The sequence below is a fragment of the Sphaeramia orbicularis genome, chromosome 9, assembly GCF_902148855.1.
Source record: "Sphaeramia orbicularis chromosome 9, fSphaOr1.1, whole genome shotgun sequence".
Taxonomy (NCBI): Eukaryota; Metazoa; Chordata; class Actinopteri; order Kurtiformes; family Apogonidae; genus Sphaeramia; species Sphaeramia orbicularis.
Window position 1 is genome coordinate 4,158,531 of NC_043965.1, and position 27,562 is coordinate 4,186,092.

At 36.6% G+C, this 27,562-nt stretch overlaps 1 protein-coding gene across 1 annotated transcript in view; it reads right to left on the reverse strand.

Annotated features, from left to right (window-relative positions):
• Nucleotides 1–12,427: 12,427 nt before the first annotated feature.
• Nucleotides 12,428–27,562, reverse strand: part of paqr3a (progestin and adipoQ receptor family member IIIa) — a 26,609-nt gene continuing 11,474 nt past the window's right edge. Inside the window, exons 5-8 of the mRNA XM_030144188.1 lie at nucleotides 20,605–20,802; nucleotides 17,282–17,372; nucleotides 15,373–15,549; nucleotides 12,428–12,897 (exon numbers count right to left, since the gene is read on the reverse strand). Coding sequence (XP_030000048.1) covers nucleotides 15,416–15,549; nucleotides 17,282–17,372; nucleotides 20,605–20,802 — 423 coding nt within the window. The 3' untranslated portion in view covers nucleotides 12,428–12,897; nucleotides 15,373–15,415. The remainder of the gene's footprint in view (nucleotides 12,898–15,372; nucleotides 15,550–17,281; nucleotides 17,373–20,604; nucleotides 20,803–27,562) is intronic.

The window sequence follows — 27,562 nt, forward strand, 5'->3', positions numbered from 1 at the left end:
TTCTGAGGTATTATTAAGTACTTCCTGAAGTGTTTCAGAGTGTTTCAAACCTTTATTCCAAGTGATCGTTAGCGCCCCCCGATGGCCAAGTAGTAAGGCTATATAGTATGTGCTCCAAAAATGGTCATTTTGGACAAATTTTCAAATATACCTCGAAAGTGTTTTAAATCATTTCTGAGGTATTATTAAGTACTTTCGAAAGTGTTTCAGAGTGTTTCAAACCTTTATTCCAAGTGATCGTTAGCGCCCCCCGATGGCCAAGTAGTAAGGCTATAGTATGTGCTCCAAAAATGGTCATTTTGGACAAATTTTCAAATGTACCTCGAAAGTGTTTTAAATCCTTTCTGAGGTATTATTAAGTACTTTCGGAAGTGTTTCAAACCTTTATTCCAATGGTGGTCAGCGCCCTCCAGTGGTCGAGTAGTAAGGCTATAGTATGTGCTCCAAAAATGGTCATTTTGGACAAATTTTAAATATACCCGTACAGTGTTTTAAATCATTTCTGAGGTATTATTAAGTACTTCCTGAAGTGTTTCGGGTGATTTGAAACCTTTATTCCAATGGTGATCATCAGCGCCCCCCGGTGGTCGAGTAGTAAGGCTATAGTATGTGCTCCAAAAATGGTCATTTTGGACAAATTTTCAAATATACCTTGAAAGTGTTTTAAATCATTTCTGACGTATTATTAACTACTTTTGGAAGTATTTCAGAGTGTTTCAAACCTTTATTCCAAGTGATCATCAGCGCCCTCCAGTGGTCGGGTAGTAAGGCTATAGTATGTGCTCCAAAAATGGTCATTTTGGACAAATATTTAATTATTCCTCTAAAGTGTTTTAATAATTTCTGAGGTATTATTAAGTACTTCCTGAAGTGTTTCAGAGTGTTTCAAACCTTTATTCCAAGTGATCGTTAGCGCCCCCCGGTGGTCGAGTAGTAAGGCTATAGTATGTGCTCCAAAAATGGTCATTTTGGACAAATTTTCAAATGTACCTCGAAAGTGTTTTAAATCCTTTCTGAGGTATTATTAAGTACTTTCGGAAGTGTTTCAAACCTTTATTCCAATGGTGGTCAGCGCCCTCCAGTGGTCGAGTAGTAAGGCTATAGTATGTGCTCCAAAAATGGTCATTTTGGACAAATTTTTAAATATAACCGCACAGTGTTTTAAATCATTTCTGAGGTATTATTAAGTAATTCCTGAAGTGTTTCGGGTGATTTGAAACCTTTATTCCAAGTGATCATCAGCGCCCCCCGGTGGTCGAGTAGTAAGGCTATAGTATGTGCTCCAAAAATGGTCATTTTGGACAAATCTTCAAACACACCTCGAAAGTGTTTTAAATCATTTCTGAGGTATTATTAAGTACTTTTGGAAGTGTTTCGGAGTGTTTCAAACCTTTATTCCAATAGTGGTCAGCGCCCTCCAGTGGTCGAGCAGTAAGGCTATAGTATGTGCTCCAAAAATGGTCATTTTGGACAAATATTTAATTATTCCTCTAAAGTGTTTTAAATAATTTCTGAGGTATTATTAAGTACTTCCTGAAGTGTTTCGGGTTATTTGAAACCTTTATTCCAAGTGATCATCAGCGCCCCCCGGTGGTCGAGTAGTAAGGCTATAGTATGTGCTCCAAAAATGGTCATTTTGGACAAATATTCAAATACACCTCGAAAGTGTTTTAAATCATTTCTGAGGTATTATTAAGTACTTTCGGAAGTGTTTCGGAGTGTTTCAAACCTTTATTCCAAGTGATCGTTAGCGCCCCCCCGGTGGCAAAGTAGTAATGCTATAGTGTGCGCTCCAAAAATGGTCATTTTGGACAAATTTTCAAATATACCTCGAAAGTGTTTTAAATCATTTCTGAGGTATTATTAAGTACTTTCGGAAGTGTTTCGGAGTGTTTCAAACCTTTATTCCAAGTGATCGTTAGCGCCCCCCGGTGGCCAAGTAGTAAGGCTATAGTATGTGCTCCAAAAATGGTCATTTTGGACAAATTTTAAATATACCCGTACAGTGTTTTAAATCATTTCTGAGGTATTATTAAGTACTTCCTGAAGTGTTTCGGGTGATTTGAAACCTTTATTCCAATGGTGATCATCAGCGCCCCCCGGTGGTCGAGTAGTAAGGCTATAGTATGTGCTCCAAAAATGGTCATTTTGGACAAATTTTAAATATACCCGTACAGTGTTTTAAATCATTTCTGAGGTATTATTAAGTACTTCCTGAAGTGTTTCGGGTGATTTGAAACCTTTATTCCAATGGTGATCATCAGCGCCCCCCGGTGGTCGAGTAGTAAGGCTATAGTATGTGCTCCAAAAATGGTCATTTTGGACAAATTTTCAAATATACCTTGAAAGTGTTTTAAATCATTTCTGACGTATTATTAACTACTTTTGGAAGTATTTCAGAGTGTTTCAAACCTTTATTCCAAGTGATCATCAGCGCCCTCCAGTGGTCGGGTAGTAAGGCTATAGTATGTGCTCCAAAAATGGTCATTTTGGACAAATATTTAATTATTCCTCTAAAGTGTTTTAATAATTTCTGAGGTATTATTAAGTACTTCCTGAAGTGTTTCAGAGTGTTTCAAACCTTTATTCCAAGTGATCGTTAGCGCCCCCCGGTGGTCGAGTAGTAAGGCTATAGTATGTGCTCCAAAAATGGTCATTTTGGACAAATTTTCAAATGTACCTCGAAAGTGTTTTAAATCCTTTCTGAGGTATTATTAAGTACTTTCGGAAGTGTTTCAAACCTTTATTCCAATGGTGGTCAGCGCCCTCCAGTGGTCGAGTAGTAAGGCTATAGTATGTGCTCCAAAAATGGTCATTTTGGACAAATTTTTAAATATAACCGCACAGTGTTTTAAATCATTTCTGAGGTATTATTAAGTAATTCCTGAAGTGTTTCGGGTGATTTGAAACCTTTATTCCAAGTGATCATCAGCGCCCCCCGGTGGTCGAGTAGTAAGGCTATAGTATGTGCTCCAAAAATGGTCATTTTGGACAAATCTTCAAACACACCTCGAAAGTGTTTTAAATCATTTCTGAGGTATTATTAAGTACTTTTGGAAGTGTTTCGGAGTGTTTCAAACCTTTATTCCAATAGTGGTCAGCGCCCTCCAGTGGTCGAGCAGTAAGGCTATAGTATGTGCTCCAAAAATGGTCATTTTGGACAAATATTTAATTATTCCTCTAAAGTGTTTTAAATAATTTCTGAGGTATTATTAAGTACTTCCTGAAGTGTTTCGGGTTATTTGAAACCTTTATTCCAAGTGATCATCAGCGCCCCCCGGTGGTCGAGTAGTAAGGCTATAGTATGTGCTCCAAAAATGGTCATTTTGGACAAATATTCAAATACACCTCGAAAGTGTTTTAAATCATTTCTGAGGTATTATTAAGTACTTTCGGAAGTGTTTCGGAGTGTTTCAAACCTTTATTCCAAGTGATCGTTAGCGCCCCCCCGGTGGCAAAGTAGTAATGCTATAGTGTGCGCTCCAAAAATGGTCATTTTGGACAAATTTTCAAATATACCTCGAAAGTGTTTTAAATCATTTCTGAGGTATTATTAAGTACTTTCGGAAGTGTTTCGGAGTGTTTCAAACCTTTATTCCAAGTGATCGTTAGCGCCCCCCGGTGGCCAAGTAGTAAGGCTATAGTATGTGCTCCAAAAATGGTCATTTTGGACAAATTTTAAATATACCCGTACAGTGTTTTAAATCATTTCTGAGGTATTATTAAGTACTTCCTGAAGTGTTTCGGGTGATTTGAAACCTTTATTCCAATGGTGATCATCAGCGCCCCCCGGTGGTCGAGTAGTAAGGCTATAGTATGTGCTCCAAAAATGGTCATTTTGGACAAATTTTCAAATATACCTTGAAAGTGTTTTAAATCATTTCTGAGGTATTATTAAGTACTTTTGGAAGTATTTCAGAGTGTTTCAAACCTTTATTCCAAGTGATCATCAGCGCCCTCCAGTGGTCGAGTAGTAAGGCTATAGTATGTGCTCCAAAAATGGTCATTTTGGACAAATTTTCAAATATACCTCGAAAGTGTTTTAAATAATTTCTGAGGTATTATTAAGTACTTTCGGAAGTGTTTCGGAGTGTTTCAAACCTTTATTCCAAGTGATCGTTAGCGCCCCCCGGTGGCCAAGTAGTAAGGCTATAGTATGTGCTCCAAAAATGGTCATTTTGGACAAATTTTAAATATACCCGTACAGTGTTTTAAATCATTTCTGAGGTATTATTAAGTACTTCCTGAAGTGTTTCGGGTGATTTGAAACCTTTATTCCAATGGTGATCATCAGCGCCCCCCGGTGGTCGAGTAGTAAGGCTATAGTATGTGCTCCAAAAATGGTCATTTTGGACAAATTTTCAAATATACCTTGAAAGTGTTTTAAATCATTTCTGAGGTATTAAGTACTTTTGGAAGTATTTCAGAGTGTTTCAAACCTTTATTCCAAGTGATCATCAGCGCCCTCCAGTGGTCGAGTAGTAAGGCTATAGTATTTGCTCCAAAAATGGTCATTTTGGACAAATATTTAATTATTCCTCTAAAGTGTTTTAATAATTTCTGAGGTATTATTAAGTACTTCCTGAAGTGTTTCAGAGTGTTTCAAACCTTTATTCCAAGTGATCGTTAGCGCCCCCCGATGGCCAAGTAGTAAGGCTATATAGTATGTGCTCAAAAATGGTCATTTTGGACAAATTTTCAAATATACCTCGAAAGTGTTTTAAATCATTTCTGAGGTATTATTAAGTACTTTCGAAAGTGTTTCAGAGTGTTTCAAACCTTTTTTCCAAGTGATCGTTAGCGCCCCCCGATGGCCAAGTAGTAAGGCTATATAGTATGTGCTCCAAAAATGGTCATTTTGGACAAATTTTCAAATGTACCTCGAAAGTGTTTTAAATCCTTTCTGAGGTATTATTAAGTACTTTCGGAAGTGTTTCAAACCTTTATTCCAATGGTGGTCAGCGCCCTCCAGTGGTCGAGTAGTAAGGCTATAGTATGTGCTCCAAAAATGGTCATTTTGGACAAATTTTTAAATATACCCGCACAGTGTTTTAAATCATTTCTGAGGTATTATTAAGTAATTCCTGAAGTGTTTCGGGTGATTTGAAACCTTTATTCCAAGTGATCATCAGCGCCCCCCGGTGGTCGAGTAGTAAGGCTATAGTATGTGCTCCAAAAATGGTCATTTTGGACAAATTTTCAAACACACCTCGAAAGTGTTTTAAATCATTTCTGAGGTATTATTAAGTACTTTCGGAAGTGTTTCGGAGTGTTTCAAACCTTTATTCCAATAGTGGTCAGCGCCCTCCAGTGGTCGAGCAGTAAGGCTATAGTATGTGCTCCAAAAATGGTCATTTTGGACAAATATTTAATTATTCCTCTAAAGTGTTTTAAATAATTTCTGAGGTATTATTAAGTACTTCCTGAAGTGTTTCGGGTTATTTGAAACCTTTATTCCAAGTGATCATCAGCGCCCCCCGGTGGTCGAGTAGTAAGGCTATAGTATGTGCTCCAAAAATGGTCATTTTGGACAAATATTCAAATACACCTCGAAAGTGTTTTAAATAATTTCTGAGGTATTATTAAGTACTTTCGGAAGTGTTTCGGAGTGTTTCAAACCTTTATTCCAAGTGATCGTTAGCGCCCCCCCGGTGGCCAAGTAGTAATGCTATAGTGTGCGCTCCAAAAATGGTCATTTTGGACAAATTTTCAAATATACCTCGAAAGTGTTTTAAATCATTTCTGAGGTATTATTAAGTACTTTCGGAAGTGTTTCAAACCTTTATTCCAATGGTGGTCAGCGCCCTCCAGTGGTCGAGTAGTAAGGCTATAGTATGTGCTCCAAAAATGGTCATTTTGGACAAATTTTCAAATATACCTTGAAAGTGTTTTAAATCATTTCTGAGGTATTATTAAGTACTTTTGGAAGTATTTCAGAGTGTTTCAAACCTTTATTCCAAGTGATCATCAGCGCCCTCCAGTCGTCGAGTAGTAAGGCTATAGTATTTGCTCCAAAAATGGTCATATACGACAGGTCTTCAAACTTGGCTAAAAAGTGCTCTCGATACTGTTTCAGTACTCTATGAAGTGTTTCAGGTGATTTGGAACCTTTATTTAAAATGATCGTCAGCGCCCCCCGGTGGCCAAGTAGTAAGGCTATAGTATGTGCTCCAAAAATGGTCATTTTGGACAAATATTCAATTATACCTCTAAAGTGTTTGAAATCATTTCTGAGGTATTATTAAGTACTTCCTGAAGTGCTTCGGGTGATTTGAAATCTTTATTCCAAGTGATCATCAGCGCCCTCCCGTGGTCGACTAGTAAGGCTATAGTATGCGCTCCAAAAATGGTCATATATGACAGGTCTCCAAACTTGGCTAAAACGTGCTCTAGATAATATTTCAGTACTCTATGAAGTGTTTCAGGTGATTTGAAACCTTTATTCCAAGTGATCATCAGCGCCCTCCCATGGTCGAGTAGTAAGGCTCCAAAAATGTATGTGCTCCAAAAATGGTCATTTTGGACAAATTTTCAAATATACCTCGAAAGTGTTTTAAATCATTTCTGAGGTATTATTAAGTACTTTCGGAAGTGTTTCGGAGTGTTTCAAACCTTTATTCCAAGTGATCGTTAGCGCCCCCCGATGGCCAAGTAGTAAGGCTATATAGTATGTGCTCCAAAAATGGTCATTTTGGACAAATTTTCAAATATACCTCGAAAGTGTTTTAAATAATTTCTGAGGTATTATTAAGTAATTCCTGAAGTGTTTCGGGTGATTTGAAACCTTTATTCCAAGTGATCATCAGCGCCCCCCGGTGGTCGAGTAGTAAGGCTATAGTATGTGCTCCAAAAATGGTCATTTTGGACAAATTTTCAAACACACCTCGAAAGTGTTTTAAATCATTTCTGAGGTATTATTAAGTACTTTCGGAAGTGTTTCGGAGTGTTTCAAACCTTTATTCCAAGTGATCGTTAGCGCCCCTCGATGGCCAAGTAGTAAGGCTATAGTATGTGCTCCAAAAATGGTCATTTTGGACAAATTTTCAAATGTACCTCGAAAGTGTTTTAAATCCTTTCTGAGGTATTATTAAGTACTTTCGGAAGTGTTTCAAACCTTTATTCCAATGGTGGTCAGCGCCCTCCAGTGGTCGAGTAGTAAGGCTATAGTATGTGCTCCAAAAATGGTCATTTTGGACAAATTTTTAAATATAACCGCACAGTGTTTTAAATCATTTCTGAGGTATTATTAAGTAATTCCTGAAGTGTTTCGGGTGATTTGAAACCTTTATTCCAAGTGATCATCAGCGCCCTCCAGTGGTCGAGTAGTAAGGCTATAGTATGTGCTCCAAAAATGGTCATTTTGGACAAATATTTAATTATTACTCTAAAGTGTTTTAAATAATTTCTGAGGTATTATTAAGTACTTCCTGAAGTGTTTCGGGTTATTTGAAACCTTTATTCCAAGTGATCATCAGCGCCCCCCGGTGGTCGAGTAGTAAGGCTATAGTATGTGCTCCAAAAATGGTCATTTTGGACAAATATTCAAATACACCTCGAAAGTGTTTTAAATCATTTCTGAGGTATTATTAAGTACTTTCGGAAGTGTTTCGGAGTGTTTCAAACCTTTATTCCAAGTGATCGTTAGCGCCCCCCCGGTGGCCAAGTAGTAATGCTATAGTGTGCGCTCCAAAAATGGTCATTTTGGACAAATTTTCAAATATACCTCGAAAGTGTTTTAAATCATTTCTGAGGTATTATTAAGTACTTTCGGAAGTGTTTCGGAGTGTTTCAAACCTTTATTCCAATGGTGGTCAGCGCCCTCCAGTGGTCGAGCAGTAAGGCTCCAAAAATGGTCATTTTGGACAAATTTTCAAATATACCCGTACAGTGTTTTAAATCATTTCTGAGGTATTATTAAGTACTTCCTGAAGTGCTTCGGGTGATTTGAAATCTTTATTCCAAGTGATCATTAGCGCCCTCCCGTGGTCGACTAGTAAGGCTATAGTATGTGCTCCAAAAATGACCATTTTTGGACAAATTTTCAAATATACCTTGAAAGTGTTTTAAATCATTTCTGAGGTATTATTAAGTACTTTCGGAAGTGTTTCGGAGTGTTTCAAACCTTTATTCCAAGTGATCGTTAGCGCCCCCCGATGGCCAAGTAGTAAGGCTATAGTATGTGCTCCAAAAATGGTCATATATGACAGGTCTTCAAACTTGGCTAAAAAGTGCTCTTGATACTGTTTCAGTACTCTATGAAGTGTTTCAGGTGATTTGAAACCTTGAAAGCCTTACTACTTGGCCACCGGGGGGCGCTAACAATCACATGAAATAAAGGTTTCAAATCACCCGAAACACTTCAGAAAGTACTTAATAATACCTCAGAAATTACATAAAACACGAAAGAGATATTTTTGAAATTTTGTCCAAAATGACCAGTTTTGGAGCACATTGTAGCCTTACTACTCAACTGCCAGGGGGCACTGATGATCACTTGGAATAAAGGTTTCAAATCACCCGAAACACTTCAGGAAGTACTTAATAATACCTCAGAAATGATTTAAAACACTTCAGAGGTATATTTGAAAATTTGTCCAAAATGACCATTTTTGGAGCACATATAGCCTTACTACTCGACCACCGGAGGGCGCTGATGATCACTTGGAATAAAGGTTTCAAATCACCTGAAACACTTCAGGAAGTACTTAATAATACCTCAGAAATGATATAAAACACTCTACGGGCATAGTTGAAACTTTGTCAAAAATGGTCATTTTGGACAAATATTCAAATACTCCTCTAAATTGTTATATATCATTACTGAGGTATTATTAAGTACTTCTGAAGAGTTTCAAAACATTTAATACCTTTTGTCCAAGTGATTGTTAGCGCCCTGCGGTAGTTTAAAGTAGTAAGGCCAAAAATGGTCATATATGACAGGTCCCTGGTCCCTGTTAGAAAAAAAAACCTGAATTTAATGCGTCCACATACTTTTATCTATATAAATATTTGCCTTAATGTCGGAGTTGAAAACCACATTGAAATTGGTTCAAATTCATTTTCTGAACCCACTTTATCCTCACTAGGGTCACGGGGGTTGCTTGGAGCCTATCCCAGCTACATTGGTTCAAATTAACAAATGTAAACATTAATACTTTTTATTTCTGTGCTTGGACACGACAGTTCTGGTTCATCTTTCAAACACTGAACATGTTCATTGTTTGCAGGGAACGTCTGTGGTTTTGTTTTTCAGACTTAATATCTACGAAAGTGTCCGAAATGTGGCCCCAGAATCTGGATAACCCCACGGTCTGCGTCTGAACCACGGTAGATCCAATCACACTGGTCTGCAGTTCATGGTTAAGTCTTTTATTTCGAGTCAAGTTTAACAGTTTGATCTTTCAGGTAAGAAAAGTCAACATGGAAAATTTAAATCTGTACAAAACGAGTGAAGAAAAAAAAAAAAAAGAAAAACCCTCGGTCCGGTCCAGAGCAGGTTCCTACTGAATAAATACAACAACAGAGAACTTTAGCCTTGATCGAAAAAAAAAAAACATTAAATAAACACGTATTCTCGTTCCAAAGTGACAGCAGCGTCCGCTTCGCCGTCAAATACTGAGATGGACGCCGATAAAAAATAGGAAGTTCTAACACTCGAAGCAGTAAAAACGTACAAAACTAGACGACCTGAAACATTGCACCGAGCGGATTTACAGTTTATGACGTCTGAAAACACTGTTCGACTTCAGATACTCAACAGGGTTCAGGCAGAAAACGCAAACTTTACCGTGATTCGGGTTCTTCGCCGGTAAAAAAAACAAAGGAGTCAAGTTTGACGGCAGAGTCGAAACCTGCTCGACTTAACCCACGTGGATCCAGATTCTAGACTTTAATCAGAGCTTCTGAAACACCGTCCTGATTCCAAACTGTACGTTAATGTTCAGAGTGGGTTTAGTTCAAGTTCCACATCCAGCCAAATCTGATCTGAAATAATAACAGAATAATATAGAAATAATGTCAACTCCAAACTTTGTTTTTAGAGCGAAAAAAGTAAATATACATGATGAACAGGTTTACATCTACAAACTATCCTTTCAAAAGATGCGAATAACACGAACAAACTGAATAAATAAGTGTAATTTTAACACTATTCAGCCTCAGTTTATCATTTACACGTTTATTCCAACTTAAAAACACACAAAACATTTAATAACAGACAGAATATTGTTGAAATTGTACTTATTTCTCTTGAGACATTTCAGGTTGTTCATATTTGTACAGGTTATTCACATTTTTTGCAAAATTATACTTTTAGTGTAAATACATGAAAATATTTACATTTACAAAGAGAAAAATTTGGAGTTGTCATAGTTTATTATGATAGTATTTGACTGGTCTGGCCCAATGTAGATGGAATTAAAATTATTTTGACGTTCTTGATTGTTTATATCAGGGCTGTCAAACTCATTTTAGTTCAGTTCCACATTCAGCTAAATTCTATCTGCAGTGGGCCGAACCAGAAAAATAATAACATAAATAATGTCAAACTCCAAACTTTTCTCTATGTTTTGAAGTGAAAAAAGTAAATTTACATTATGAAAAGGTTTACATCTACAAACTATCCTTTCAAAAGATGTGAATAACATGAACAAACTGAAAAAATCAGTGTAATTTTAACAATATTCTGCCTCAGTTTATCATTTACACATGTGCATTATAACTTACAGATCACAGTGGATCTACAAACACACAGAACATTTAATGACAGACAGAATATTGTTAAAATTGTACGTACTTCTCGTAAGATGTTTCTGGTTATTCATATTTTTTGCGAAATTATACTTTTAGTGTAAATACATGAAAATATTTACATTTTCAAAGAGAAACATTTGGAGTTGTCATTATTTCTGTGTTACTTTGATAGTATTTTACTGGTCTGAATGTGGAACCTGAACTAAAATAATTAATATCTTCAGTGTAATTTTTGCATTTCACTAATTCATCCCACTTCTGCGTTAAATAGATCCATTTAACCAAACTCGTGTTATTTTTAGTCATTGATGGAAAAATTGAGGATATTAAAAATTCTTAAAAAGGAGCGATTTATAATATTTTCCCTAAAAGAACTGAACTTATAATTAGTGTTTAGAAACAGACGCAGTTCAGACTAATTAACGAAGCAGCGATAAAATATAATCCGACTATTGACAGTAATAGGATGTAAACAAGAACGCACTCACATCAAAGAGTTTAAAACGCTACATTAGCTGATAGTTTACATTATAGCTCTGTTAGCTTAGCGCAGTTAGCTTAACTCTGCTTTTAGACTGAAAAAAAACCCCACTAATGACCTGTTATCTGTTTGTTTTTTTGTCGTCACTTAGCACAGATAAGAACATCCCATAATAACTTTAAACCTTCCGAATCAAACTCCATTCTTTACATTTTATAGAATAAAACAGCGGCTTCTATTTTTATCACTTCTTTTCTAATTTAATTTCATTGTTTTTGGTCAAGTTCGACATTAGCGACGGAGTTAATTTTGAAGAATCGAAACTACAAATGACTCCTTTTAAGGCGGTTAATTGAATAGTAAGTGTTAAGTAGTTTAGCGCTGTTAGCTTAGCTCTGCTTTTAGACCAAAAAACCCCACTAATCAGCTGTTTTCTATTCAGTTTGTGTCATCAGTAGCTAAACTAAACATCTGTCAGTTTAGTCTGAAACGTGAATCAACAAACAGCAAATTAGCAAAGATAAGAACATCCCATAATAACAACTTTCAACCTTCATAAGCCTCCGAATCAAACTCCGTTCTTTACATTTATAGAATAAAACAGCGGCTTCTATTTTTATCACTTCTTTTCTAATTTCATTGTTTTTGGTAAAGTTGGATACTAGCGACGGAGTTAATTTTTCAGAATTGGAACTACAAATGACTCCTTTAAGGCGGTTAATTGAATAATAAAAGTGTTTTGACGACTTCTTATTAATACAAGCTAAGATTTTTTTTAAAGAGTGAAAACTTTATTTACTTTCATCGTGGTCGTAAACAATCTGGAAAATGTACAGGGTTCGTATGAAAACTTTAACGTCTTGCTACACATTTGGCTAAAAAAAACTAACATTCAACGTCATTGTGAACGTACAGCGTGGAATCAGAAGCGTTAGCGGCGTCTAAAGCAGAAGCCGCGCCTTAAACACAAACACCACTTACTTCTATGGTTCTGATCTGGAAGCAAATTAAAAAAAAAAAAAACAACAACCTGTAAAACGTCAGTACTTTAAACGTCTCCTAAAGAAACATCCAGTGGTAACATTCTTCCATCGCCATAGAAACCAGTCCGACAGATAAAACATTCGCTGGATTACATCGTGCTCACGGTTTTGAGTCTTTGGTTTTAATGTTTATTTTGTCAGGGTTTTTTTGTCTGAAACTGTGCAAAGTTCTGGATCGTTTTCCCTTTTAAAGGACATTTCATCGATAACTAAAGACTGATTGACTGACTTTTAATCTCTTTGCACGTCGTTTAATCATCAAAATAGACTTTAAGGGCGTCCGAAAGTAATAAAATCGGCTCAAATACGTAGAAAATAAGTGCGTTTTTCCGATTGCGTTCGACTCCAGGCACTTGCAGAAACGTTCGGGTTAAAGGTAAATGCTACTCGACTGATCCTGGTCTCAGTCTTCAGGGGTTTTTAGTGACTATACATGTGGTTTTTAGTGGATTCTGGGTCAAAGGGGTGGGATCTCTGTGAGGCCCCACCCCCTTCTGTAAAACGCCGTCACCTCATAGGCCGGGTTGAGCCATGGACTCGTCAGACGTGGACTGAAGACCCTCGGGTTCAGGACTCTGCAGGTCTGTGGGTGGAGTCTTGGGTCCTGGTGCTGCCAAGACCCTGAAAAACCACAGAAGAAGAAGAGAACCAGTGAGAAAAGGATTAAAGTTTGACACTTGATCAATAAAGTTTCAGTGGTTTTATTTCGTCTCCAACAGTCACATGGTTTTTATTTGTTCATGAAGAATCAAAAACCAAACATCAGTTTAGGATCAAACACAAGGTTTTTATGTTTTTACATATTTAACACTTAAAAAATTAAATAAAATGTTGTAAAAGATGGAAACTGAATATGTGACGTTTTTAATTAAGTGTTATATTTAGTTGTGTTTTTGTCTTTCATCCACATTAAAATTCTGGTTTAGGTCAATGAAAACTATTCTGGAAAACTTGTGTTTAGGACAGATGTTTCCAACCTTTTTTGGTTTGTGACTTCATTTTAACATCACAATTTTTTCTGGCAACCCCAGACATTCAAAACAGAGTTGGTTTTTTTTTGCTAAATTTCAGTTGTGGTTTTAGTAAATAATCATGTAATAGTTTGCTATACTATGTTGCAAATAAATGTTAATTTTAGAGGACATTTAGTCTGTATAATGCAGTGTTTTTCAACCTTGGGGTTGGGACCCCACATGGGGACACCTGGAATTTCTAGTAATTGATAAAAATAAAATTGCTAATAAAAAAATCTATGGTGAGTTGACAGACACAATCCCCAATCCATAACAGACAAACTGTGGTTGTGAAACTGCAGCACTGTGGTTCTGTTTATCTGTCAAATGTTCATTGTGGTCAGTTTCAGATGCTGCAGCTCTTTCATAATTCATAGTTTCAGTTCTTGTTTGTTCAGTATTAATTGTCAGCCTTGGAAATCACAGCTGGACTGACTGTACATATCCTGACCAAGGAAAATCAAATTCTCACTTTGTGCAGTAATCTACACCTGGATTTACTGCCTCCGTCCAGAATAATATACATTATATATAAATGTCATCTGAAATTAATGTCTATCTGCAACATAATATGGCTAACTATTACATGATCAAAAACAAATTAATTAACAAATTAATTTTAGCATAAAAAAAAAAATCTGTTTTGAATGTCTGGGGTTGCCAGAAATTTGTGATGTTAAAATGGAGTCATGAGTTAAAAAAGGTTGTAAAACACTGGGTGAAAACACAGAGAAAAGTTTGGAGTTATTATTTTCCTGGTCTGATCATATGACTGTAAACGGAGGTGGACAAACGTATATAATATCTATAAAAACCCAGATCTGTGGGTTTCATCTCCTCTATGACGGACAAAAAAATGACATAATTATGAATAAATAAATGCAGAAATAAATGTATACATAACTAAATAAACCCTAAAAAACACTTATACATAAATAAATAACTTCATTTCACTATTTACTTTATTCAATGGCAAAAATGTGCTTAGCGGTCTTATTTGTGTCTTTGTGCATAAGAAATCAATCTAAGTGAATCCCCAAAGGAACTTTGTGTTGGTAAATGCAAGTTCTGCAAATGTACAGGATTTCAGTTCTGTTCAACATGTTGATGCTCATATGAACTATGTTTTCAGCTCAAAAATGTCCAGTTTCATCACAATTAATGCTATATTTTCATGTCACAAATGGCCAAGTTATATTTGAACTGAATTTACCTGAAAAACAAATCTCTTCTTTTAGATTCCCGTTTTTCTTACAGATTCTCTCCTCCATATCACATGTTTTATTTGTACAGGTTCAATCTGGAGTATGGTGCTGATCCATCCTGTTTATGTTACGCCAATACATACATGAAGAATGTCACATGTCACTTTTTAAATCAACAGTTTTCTAATAATAAGCATTTTTATAAAGGAATAACAATTCTATATTGTTCTTTCCTCTTTAGTCTGATGATAAACTATACAATAAATAATAGTGCTCCTAGTTTTTGCACAGGGATCATTAGTGTAAACGCTGACATGGCTGCAGAGCATCAGTATGATGGGATCCACAACAACCATGTCACATCCGTCCACTGACACATTTAGTGTTTTTGTGTCAGCTGGGATTGTTTTAGATCCACAATACTAACATTTATGAATAAGAGGAGAATTAGCAATAGTAAGTATATAAGTTTATAACTAATAAAGTACTGGTACTGACCGGAGCATCATGGGTAATGTCACGTCCGTCCACCAGCAAAAGTTTTCACATACACGTGCTATTCCAAATCCAATATTTATGAAAATAGAGCTTCCACTGTCAGAGAATATCAGTAGTCTGTGCACAAATGGATTAGCATCATTTACACACAGTTCTATGCATTTATGACAACCTTTTTTTTTTTGACAAAAATGGCCACTCATTTGACCCACTAAGTAAATTTTAGCCGTCAAGTATTTATTTATTTATACATTTATTTCTGCATTTATTTATTTCTAATTGTGTCATTCTTTGTCCCTCATCCTCCTCTGCTGTGTCCTGCTGCCCTCTACTGGCAGCATCATGACGTTAACGGAGGCGGGTGTGGACGTGCCACTCACCTGGTGGGCGTGTCCCGTCGTGGCGTGGAGCGTGGTGGGCGTGTTACGGGGCTTCGGGGCAGGGCTGGTTGTGTCTGTACGCCATGATGAAGCCTGACGTCTGGTGCCACCAGTAGAACATGAGAACCAGGAGAACGTGCCAGACCTGGTGACTGGAACCCACGTAGTTCAGCTGACCTGGAACCCACACACAACCGGACCGTTAACCCTTAAACACCTGATACCTGCTGACCCTCTGGCCCCATCAGTACACGGAAAGAACTGCTGTCAAATACAGTTTACCGTCAGATTCACCAGTAAAACTAACGGAGTTTAAGAAATGACAGGGAATGGAAACACTTGTTTTTATGCAGAATTCATGATAGATTTTGCTCAAAAAGTCACGTTTTCTTCTATTTTCAGCTGTTTTGATAAAATAAACTTTGAATCTACTGAGCTTTTATCAATACTTACATGAGTAAATTATATATATTAAAAATATACCTGATTTTCACTGAATAGATAGATAGATAGATAGATAGATAGATAGATAGATAGATAGATAGATAGATAGATAGATAGATAGATAGATAGATAGATAGATAGATAGAAGGCCTGTAACGGTACACAAAATTTTTGGTTCGGTACGTTTTCGGTTTTCAAAGCCACAGTTCAGTTTTTTTCGGTTCAGTACGGGAAGAAAGAAAACCCCTCAAAATGTCTATTAATGCATTTATGAATTTTTTAAACATTTTTCCCCCAGTTTTTGGAGATAATAGAATATAGAAAAACAGGAATAATATAATTCTGCTGCTACAAATCAAATAGAAAATAAAATAAATTATTCATATTACTAAATGTATTTTAAACATTAGTTTTGCACTTTTCCCTGAAAGGTAGTTTCGAACAAACAAGAAAAATCTAATCACAGTTCTGTCAAAAATTCCACATGAAGTGCAACATTAACCAGAGGGTAAACTGGTATTCTGTTGAAACAAACTGAAGAGAAACACTGACAACACAATGAACCAAATGATTTATTTTAGGACAGAGAACAAACTGTTTAGGACACTGTGTGTATTTGTGTGTGTGTGTGTGTGTGTGTGTGCACGGGGGATTTTTTTTATTTTTTTGTCGGAGCCAGGGGGTGGGGGGGCGCAGTTCTATACCTGGGGGTGCGGTCCATAACTAATGTAACGAACACTGTCGTGAAACGAAAGTGAAACTTTACATACTTTCAACGTTCTATTTATTCCTCTGTTATACAGCGTGTGTGACAGACAGACAGACACACAGACACACAGACAGACAGGCAGACAGACAGAGCTAGTGTCAGTGTTTTAGAACTACCGTAGTTCCTCGGGGCCAAACAACGTCCGTCTTATCTCCGTCTCTTTCCTGGTTGTTGTCTTTCACCTGAACCTGAACTGATCCAAACTGGACTGGACTGATGGTGGAGGGTCTGCAGTCTCTTCCTTCCAGGTTCACATCATATTTGTTGGTTTTTTTTACCTTATATCAGCTGATATTTCATATTTCAGGTCAATGTGTGCGTCCTTCAATATGTCCGTGTGAAACTTGCGCGGATTTAAAGTTCCGCATCGAACGACGTCTTTCGTTTTCTCATCATATTGTGCCGTTTTGGTACAGCTATGTACCGAACAGGTGTGTACCGTTACAGGCCGGATGGCCGGATGGCCGGATGGATGGATGGATGGATGGATGGATGGATGGATGGATGGATGGATGGATGGATGGATGGATGGATGGATGGATGGATGGATGGATGGATGGATGGATGGATGGATGGATGGATGGATGGATGGATGGATGGATGGATGGATGGATAGATAGATAGATAGATAGATAGATAGATAGATAGATAGATAGATAGATTTGTGTATGTGTGTGTGTACAGGTGTGTTCTTACCTGGGAAATATCGCTCAGGAACCTTGGACACGTAGAAAATCAGAGCCAACGCAGCGATGAAGTACATGCCCAGAACCCGAGGAATGAACGCCTGGAGGATAAACGAGACGATTCAGTGAAAAAAATAAGCAAAACTGATGTGGAAACAGCTGCAGAAAACTGGAATAAACCAGCAGCACCAGTTCCACTTCCATTCACAGAGTAGAAACCCAGTCAACAGGCAGAAGAGAACATTTAACCCTTTAACCCCTGAACGTGTCTGTGGTCAACGTTCTGAATGTAGGATTTATTTCAGTATTCATACAAATTCAACTGTTTGTTCAATAAGAAACATTTCTAATCGCATGCTCAGTTTACCCCCTACCACCTGTGGAATGAGGGGGTTAAACAGAGCAGTGAGTGTGACCAACTCATAAAAATACATGGTTTAGGCTTTTTTTGGGTTTGTTTTTACTGTTCTTTTCAGTGTTGTGATTTCCTTTTTACAGTTTTGAGCGTGTAACTGCTTTTTGTCAAAAAGCAGCTGGACTGATTTAGTAAAAAAAAAAAAAAAAAAGCCCAAAACAAAGACTACTAGGCCCAAATTCAAATCCTTCTTTTTTTTTTTTTATTTTATTTTTACTTCATTTAGTCAGTTTTTTGCATATTTTTTTATGCTATTTATTATGTTATTTGCTTATTTGGTTTATTTTCCAACATTTCTTCTACCTGTCTTCTCTTGCACTGGTGTGTTGCATGTTGCTGCCGTCAACTGTGAAATTTCCCCACAATAAATCAATAAAGTCTCATCTTATTTTGGTTTTTATTTCATAATTTTTTCTTCAATTTTGTTCAGTTTGTGGCTTATTTTGTTCATGGCTCTTATTATTTTGTTGGTTTATTATTCATTTTTTCATTTTCATTTTTCAAGAGCCCAAAACATAAACTACTGGGCCCGAATTCTTTTAGTTTTCCTTCATTTAGTCAATTTTTTATGCATATTTTTTTTAACATTATTTGCTTATTTTCTAACAATTTCTTATTTATTTTTATAATTTTTTCCTCAGTTTTGTTCAGTTTGTGGCTTATTTTGTTCATGGCTCTTTTATTTTGTTGGTTTATTGTTCATTTTTCTTCATTTTATTGATCATTTTGGACTTTTTTGTTCATTTTGTTGCTTATTTTATTCTTTTTTTACCCTGTAACTGCTTTATGGAGTTCAACCAGGTGTCAAAAAGCAGCTGGACTGATATAATAAAAAGAGCCCAAAACATAAACTACTGGGCCTGAATTCTTTTAGTTTTCCTTCATTTAGTCAATTTTTTATGTAAATTTTTTTAACATTATTTGCTTATTTTCTAACATTTTCTTGTTTATTTTATAATTTTTTCCTCAATTTTGTTCAGTTTGTGGCTTATTTTGTTCATGGCTCTTTTTATTGTGTTGGTTTATTGTTCATTTTTCTTCATTTTATTGATCACTTTGGACTTTTTTGTTCATTTTGTTGTTTATTTTATTCTTTTTTTTTTTTTTGAACCGTGTAACTGCTTTATGGAGTTCAACCAGGTGTCCAAAAGCAGCTGGACTGATATAATAAAAAAGAGGCCAAAACATAAACTACTGGGCCCAAATTCTTTTAGTTTTACTTCATTTAGTCCAATTCTTTTGCATATATTTTTTTTAATGTTCTTTGCTTATTTTCTAACATTTTCTTGTTTATTTTATTATTTTTTCCTCAATTTTGTTCAGTTTGTGGCTTATTTTGTTCATGGCTCTTTTTATTGTGTTGGTTTATTGTTCATTTTTCTTCATTTTATTCATCACTTTGGCCTTTTTTGTTCATTTTGTTGCTTATTTTATTCTTTTTTTTTTAACCGTGTAACTGCTTTATGGAGTTCAACCAGGTGTCAAAAAGCAGCTGGACTGATATAATAAAAAAGAGCCCAAAACATAAACTACTGGGCCTGAATTCTTTTAGTTTTACTTCATTTAGTCCAATTTTTTTTGTATATTTTTTTAACGTTATTTACTTATTTTCTAACATTTTCTTGTTTATTTCATAATTTTTTCCTCAATTTTGTTCAGTTTGTGGCTCATTTTGTTCATGGCTCTTTTAATTTTGTTGGTTTATTGTTCATTTTTCTTCATTTTATTGATCATTTTGGCCTTTTTTGTTCATTTTTTTGCTTATTTTATTCTTTTTTTTTTTTTTTTTTTTTTTAACCCTGTAACTGCTTTATGGAGTTCAACCAGGTGTCAAAAAGCAGCTGGACTGATATAATAAAAAAGAGGCCAAAACATAAACTACTGGGCCTTAATTCTTTTAGTTTTACTTCATTTAGTCCAATTTTTTTTGCATATTTTTTTTAACGTTATTTACTTATTTTCTAACATTTTCTTATTTTATTTTATCATTTTTTCCTCAATTTTGTTCAGTTTGTGGCTCATTTTGTTCATGGCTCTTTTTATTTTGTTGGTTTATTGTTCATTTTTCTTCATTTTATTGATCACTTTGGCCTTTTTTGTTCATTTTGTTGCTTATTTTATTCTTTTTTTTACCCTGTAACTGCTTTACAGAGTTCAACCAGGTGTCAAAAAGCAGCTGGACTGATATAATAAAAAAGAGCCCAAAACATAAACTACTGGGCCTGAATTCTTTTAGTTTTACTTCATTTAGTCAAATTTTTTTGGCTTATTTTGTTCATGGCTCTTTTTATTTTGTTGGTTTATTGTTCATTTTTCTTCATTTTATTGATCATTTTGGCCTTTTTTGTTCATTTTGTTGCTTATTTTATTCTTTTTTTTTTTTTTTTTAACCCTGTAACTGCTTTACGGAGTTCAACCAGGTGTCAAAAAGCAGCTGGACTGATATAATAAAAAAGAGGCCAAAACATAAACTACTGGGCCTGAATTCTTTTAGTTTTCCTTCATTTAGTCAATTTTTTATGCATATTTTTTTAACATTATTTGCTTATTTTCTAACATTTTCTTATTTATTTTATAACTTTTTCCTCAATTTTGTTCAGTTTGTGGCTTATTTTGTTCATGGCTCTTTTTATTTTGTTGGTTTATTGTTCATTTTTCTTCATTTTATTGATCACTTTGGCCTTTTTTGTTCATTTTGTTGCTTATTTTATTCTTCTTTTTTTTCTTACCCTGTAACTGCTTTATGGAGTTCAACCAGGTGTTCCAGTTCACAGTTCATGTTCAACTTCCTAAATCTCTTATTCATGTACATTCTGAGTGTCTTATTTAGTCCAAATCTAATTCCAATCAGCCTGTTTCATTGAAATAACATCTCAGGGGTTAAAGGGTTACAGCCTGTGCCCTGAGGCTCCGCCTACCTGTACGAGCTCCGAGGAGAAGCCGCCGGTGATGCAGATCCAGTGGACGGTGGGGATGAGTCCGTAGCCGGCGACGGAGCAGAAGATGAGCGAACGCAGCTGCTTCCACTGTTTACTGAGGTAATGAGGGTGGATCTGAGCGAAGAACACGGCCAGGATCATGGCTAGGACCGTCACCAGGTACACCTGCCGCCAGTACTGCACAAAGGTCAAAGGTCAACGTTACTGTGAGGACACGGAAAAGCATGTGGACAAACAAAAGGCTCATGTTTCACATTTAACCTATAAAGACCCAGTAGAGCTAATGTGGCCGTTCCCAAATTCATGTTTCACTGAAAATCCTGTATTTACTTTTATTTAAAACAGATGTTGCTGAAAACTCAGAGGTTATTATTATAAAAAACTGAAAAGTCAACAAATAGTGACTTTTACTGAACATAAACCCAGTGTGTCCATCCACTGTCACTGATCCAACTCCATGGGTTTTACTGGGGAATCAATGTTGTAGAAGATGACGGTGTTTCCATGGTAACTACAGAGCCTCTGAACGTCCAAATGGGTCATATCTGATGACCATGAAAAGATGAAGAACTGTATTTTACACCAATTATTTCCATGTATTGACAGGATTAGTGGATCAACGGGTATTAAACAGTTTAGATCAGTACATGGTTTTGGTTTTTGAGGGTTTACAGAATAAATACAGGGTGGGGAAGCAAAATTTACAATGAACATTTAGTTGTTTTTTCTCAGCAGGCACTACGTCAATTGTTTTGAAACCAAACATATACTGATGTCATAATCATACCTAACACTATTATCCATACCTTTTCAGAAACTTTTGCCCATATGAGTAATCAGGAAAGCAAACGTCAGAGTGTGTGATTTGCTGAATGCACTCGTCACACCAAAGGAGATTTCAAAAATAGTTGGAGTGTCCATAAAGACTGTTTATAATGGAAAGAAGAGAATGACTATGAGCAAAACTATTATGAGAAAGTCTGGAAGATACTATTAAAGAAGAATGGGAGAAGTTGTCACCCCAATATTTGAGGAACACTTGTGCAAGTTTCAGGAAGCGTGTGAAGGCAGTTATTGAGAAAGAAGGAGGACACATAGAATAAAAACATTTTCTATTATGGACATTCTCTTGTGGCGAATAAATTCTCATGACTTTCAATAAACTAATTGCTCATACACTGTCTTTCAATCCCTGTATTAAAATATTGTAAACTTTGCTTCCCCACCCTGTACAGGGTTCTAGATGTTATTCAAACCATTGATTCTCCTTATTTTTCAAGTATTTTGCTCATTTTCTTTTCACTTGACATGCATTTGTTCATTTTTATGCTACATTTATCCAATTTTTCCCTTATTTTTCAAGTATTTCACTCATTTTCTATACACTTTATTAGTATTTGTTTTATCAACAGATGATACAACACAGAAACTAGGGGTCACTGGTTGAACACAAAATATTTAAATGACAGACAGAAGTAATTATGCATTGTTTTGATTTAAAGGTTATTTTAGTATTATTTTACTGGTTCTGATCCACTTCAGATCATTTTGGGCTGAATGTGGAACCTGAACTAAAATGAGTTTGACACCCCTGGTCTAGAAAAGAGGAGGGGCTTCAGCTGTAACAAAAAAAAAAACCCACACACACAGAAAACAAAAAGATGAAAACAATGTCGAAAACACAAAGAGACGACAACGACAGACATTTATCTACAGCTGAAAGACTTCAGGTAGAACTGTTTATCCACTGAAACTGAATTTGAAGACGTCCTCTTTTTTTTTTTGTTTTTATTCTTTTCTATGGATAAAGCTTCATTATAAACGCTCGGATCTCTGACACCATTTGTTCACTTTTTTCCTTATTTTTCAAGTATTTTGCTCATTTACTTTTCACTTTACATGCATTTTTTCAGTTTTATGCCACATTTATTCATTTTCCCCCCTTATTTTTCAAGTATTTTACTCATTACTTCCGCCAAGGAGGTTATGTTTTTGCCGGTGTTGGTTTGTCTGTCTGTCTGTCTGTCCGTGTGCAAGATAACTCAAAAAGTTATGGATGGATTTGGATGAAAATTTCAAGAAATGTTGATACTGGCACAAGGAACAAATGATTAAATTTTGGTGGTGATTGGGGGGGGGGGGGGGCACTGATCTGCCTTGGCGGAGGTCTGCTTTTCTAGTTTTATATATATTTTATTTGTATTTGTTTTATCAACAGACGATACAACACAGAAACTAGGGGTCACTGGTTGAACACAAAATATTTAAATGACAGACAGGAGTAATTATGCATTGTTTTGATTTAAAGGTTATTTTAGTATTATTTTACTGGTTCTGATCCGCTTCAGATCATTTTGGGCTGAATGTGGAACCTGAATTAAAATGAGTTTGACACCCCTGGTCTAGAAAAGAGGAGGAGGGGCTTCAGCTGTAACAAAAAAAAAAAAAAAAAAAACAGAAAAAAAGATGAAAACAATGTCAAAAACACAAAGAGACGACGAGGACAGACATTTATCTCCAGCTGAAAGAACCAAAACTGAATTTGAAGACATCATCTGTTTTTGTTTTTTTTAAATCCGTTCTATGGATAAAGCTTCATTCATAAACGCTCTGATCTCTGACACCGTCTGTAAAAACCAAACAAAGTTCCGCTGGTGCCTGTTTTTGTTGTTTTCTTTCTGAACTCGTACAGAAACTTGGGCTGCACTTTGTCTCTAAACTTGTTGAAGTGTGACTGTGGACGTCCCCGTCTCGTCCTTCTGTCCATTTGTGTGGATGCAGGGCCTCCGTCCAGTCACACGTCCTCATGTGACGAGTTCTGCTGAATTTCACAGTGAATAAATTTACACCCGGAACAAGGCCCCGCTCGCCTTCAGCCAAATTTTTTAAGCTCTCACAACAGACTCCGTGTTCCTTCCTCCAAATCTGCATTTTTTTTTTTTTTTTCTCTTAAACGCCGCCGCCGAGACGAGGAGTCTGACCGGCTAAATATAAAATGTGATTTTCTTGAGGGACTTGGCGTGCCACGGGAGCGGAGCACCGGCGTTGGCAGGGACAGGGGGAGGGGAGGGGACGGGGGGGGGCCTCTTCGTTGAGACGCCGCTCAGACTTGCGAGCGTCATATGGTGGGGAACAGGAGTGACGGACGCTCCGTGAACGCAGCCATCTGGTTTGGGCTGGAGCAGATTTCAGCTGCGTTCTGGGGGCAAAATAACCCGGCGCGTCCAATATGCGGGGGAAAGCGAACAGAGCGGAGGAGCGCCAAACACTGCAGCAGGAAACGAGCTAAGAGGAGCCACAAGGACAGGAAAAAAAAAAAAAAAGAGAGAGAAGAGCTGATGGTGGGCGGCTGAAATAGGGAACTCAAACTGGCTTGTGTCATCAGAGGCTGTTTTCCAAACGGCGAGCGCGGCGGCGGCGAAGGTGTCGTGTTGCTTATTCACCGGGAACAATGAGTCAATGAGCGCAGCCAGACGGTGGCTCCACTTCAGCTTTATTCAATTACAGCGTCTCCGAGGCCGACCACGAGCTGCTCAACCGCCTCCAGGGATATCGGCGCGCAAACTCGCACAAACATATTTAGATTCTGACTGAACGTATATGCGGCGTCAGCGAGCGGAGGATACGACCGACAACCACATGAGCAACCAACGCTGACAGCGGTACAGTCTGGGCACTTTAGAGTCTGAAGGTCGTCGGAGGGTTCTGCACCTCCAGGGGTTTCTCTTCAATAAACATAACATAACGTTCCCGCACTTGAAAACCGTCGACCTTCAGTTCACGCCAAAGTTTTTGCGCAGACGGACCGACGACAAACTGATGACGATACCCTGCAGTGAGGGCCAAGGGTAAAAACCAATGTCCCATCTACTCTATGGAAAGACTGACTTATTACTAGAGCCTGACCAATATAGGACTTTTAGGGTGATACCGATATCGATACTGGGGGCTAAAAAAAGCCGATATCCATTACACTGGGTTACAAAAAAATTTTTTTTGTAAGTTGTCTAGGTTTTTTCAACTGAATTAGGACCATTTTGCACCGCTAAATCCAAAAATGACATCTGTTTTTCTCAATCAGGTCAGGTTTTTTTGCTAATTTGATTTTGAAAAATTTGATCTACTCACAATCTGCGCCCAAACTTTATCTTGGTCACCAAGTTTAATACCAAAATAAGATTGGTAAGCACACTTTATGAAACTTGTGACTTGATTCCTGTTAGGTACAATAACAATGGTGTATTCACTGCAGATGTAGCAGAATACGTCAGGCTTATTTTTGCAAGATCTTCTAGTCGAAGCCATTTCATTCACCTGTAATATTAAAAAAAACATTAATCATAAATTGACATAAGTAAAATCTTCAGAACTCGTTTATTGCAAGAAATATGAAAGACTTTTGTATCATATGATGTGAAAATGCCCATAAATGTAAGCAAAAATGTTCAAAAGCCAATATGTAGCATAGTTCAGAAAGTTGACCTGATTGAGCAAAATGAATGTGATTCTTGGATTCGGCACACCAAAATTATCCTAAATCAGCTCAAAAAACTGAAACAATAAATTTGTTGTTGACCAGTGTTATATATAAAATTATTACGTGAAATTAGATATTTTTACTGAAACATTGACTATTTCTTGCCTCACTTTGGGCCTGAGTGTTGAACACTTATGACAGCTTTTAATGTATTTACTTTTAATGTTGACAAATCAGTCAGATTCTCTAGAGCTGGAGTGAAATGAACGTTTACAGTTCACACTTTACTGTCTCAGTTACAACGACCAAAACGCTAAATGTTAAATCAATCAGCGATGTCTCGATCTGGATTTTTTGCTTCCAAGCTGATCTTTTTTAGGATTAGTTTGGCCGATACTGACTTTTTACAATGAAATTTTGATTTAAATTTGGAGTCATTATTTATAGATTATTACACTATTATTTGACTTGAGATCACAGTTGGGCTGAATGTGGAACCTGAACTTCATTTCATTTCACATGTTTATTTCAAACCTGCTACCACATTTATACACTTAACAGACGACAACTGGACAACACAGTTTGAAAAGGGGATGGAAGAAGCATTGCTTTTAAAACTCCAACCCCTCACACCACCCACAACCCATCACAACATTTCACTACACCAAAACAAATAATACATAACATTACAGAACAAAACAGAACAATACAAGACATTATAGATCAGTACAGAACATGACAATATCACATCCTCACAAGACAGGAACATAAACATAAACACGCCCAGACCCACTCCCCCTAATGGCACCCACACTGTTTAGAGCATCAGTGTCACTGCATCTCCTCCAAATACTTCTTCATTATTTGTTTTTAAACTGAAAAATGTGTGCACACCCTTTTAATTCATCTGCTAAACCATTCCACAGTACTACTCCCCTTACTGAGGTGCACACTGATTTTAACCCTTTCATGCACAGTGGTCACTCCAGTGGTCAGTTCTTCTCCAGCTGTTCTCTTGTATTTTCATGGGTTTGGTTGTTTTAGTTCCATATCAGCCGACACAGCGGACACTTATGCACCATCCCATAATACACTGACATTCAGACCATTACTGTAACTTTGCTGTTCTTGATAAACCTGATCTGCAGTGACATGTTTAAGTGTAAATCAATTGCTAATTGCAATAAGACTGTAACTGACAGGTATTTTTTAAACTTTTTTTTTTTTTTGCATATTATCTCCATGCAGTGAGTAATAACTGGTATCAGAGTATGTTCAAATGTGAGAAAACATCTGATTAGCAGCCTTAAAAATGTTTTTATTGCATAGTTTTCCATATAATTTTCTGATATTAGATTTTAAATACATGTTTCTTTGCTTCAAAAATTAAATACATGGTGTCCAGCTGAGTGGAAATTTTTGCAACTTTTTTTTTTTTTTTAATCGATTACATTGGGTTTTTTTTTTATGTCTAAAGAGGAACAAAAACACTGCAGAAAAATATCTTGACTAAATTTTACATAATTAGTGCATGAAAGGGTTAAAGTAGTTCTTACCTTTGGTTGGCACAATTTATTAATACCTCTGAGATTGAATTTATGTTGAGAATCTCTGTCTTTGAATAATTTTTGAATATCACCTGGAAGACATTTTGTTGATGCCCTAAACATGAGTTGTGCTGTTTTGTAATCCACCAAATCTAATAATTTTAAGTCTACTGACTGGAGGACTAAAACAAGTATGACACCTTTGACTCTTAACAACTTTAGGATCACTTTTGCACTTTCCAAATTCATACTGTGGGACAAATTAGAACCTTTGGCGGGTCGGTTTTGGCCCGTGGATCGTATGTTTGCCACTGCTGTAGCACGTCTATGGACAGGTCCCTTTGGGTATTATATGGGGGTGCGTTCCGTACTTTAGTGATGCGTCTATCACTGGGTTACTAACGGGTCAGGTTGGGGCGGGTCAAAAGAATGTCAGTTTATTTGTGGGGTGGGTCATATAATTCCACAAAAGCCCAGCGGGTTGAAAAAAACCTAACTCATGCATCACTACTGGACCATAAAGTGAAAGTGAAACTTACAGATTCTTTACAAATTTAGCTAATTATGAATGCAGCTAATTTTCCTTTTCCCTACCTTCGAAAACTTTAATTTGAAGGGCCAGAACGTGTGTTTACCCCCCGCCCCACCCCTGAACCTGGTCTGGATCGGCCCAACCTCGTGACTAAATCCGATCTTCTATAAAATGCCAGATCAGCAGCCAATACCGATCTGTAGATCAGATGGGGACATCCCTAAAATCAATCTGAGTAGAAACAGATGAAACAGTGGATTTTATAAATATAATAATAATAATAATAGTAACAGGGACCGACAGACAAACGTCATTAAGATCTAAAAACCATTGTCACAGGAGGAGTTCAAGAGGTTTTGTTCAATGTTTCTGTGACCGTAT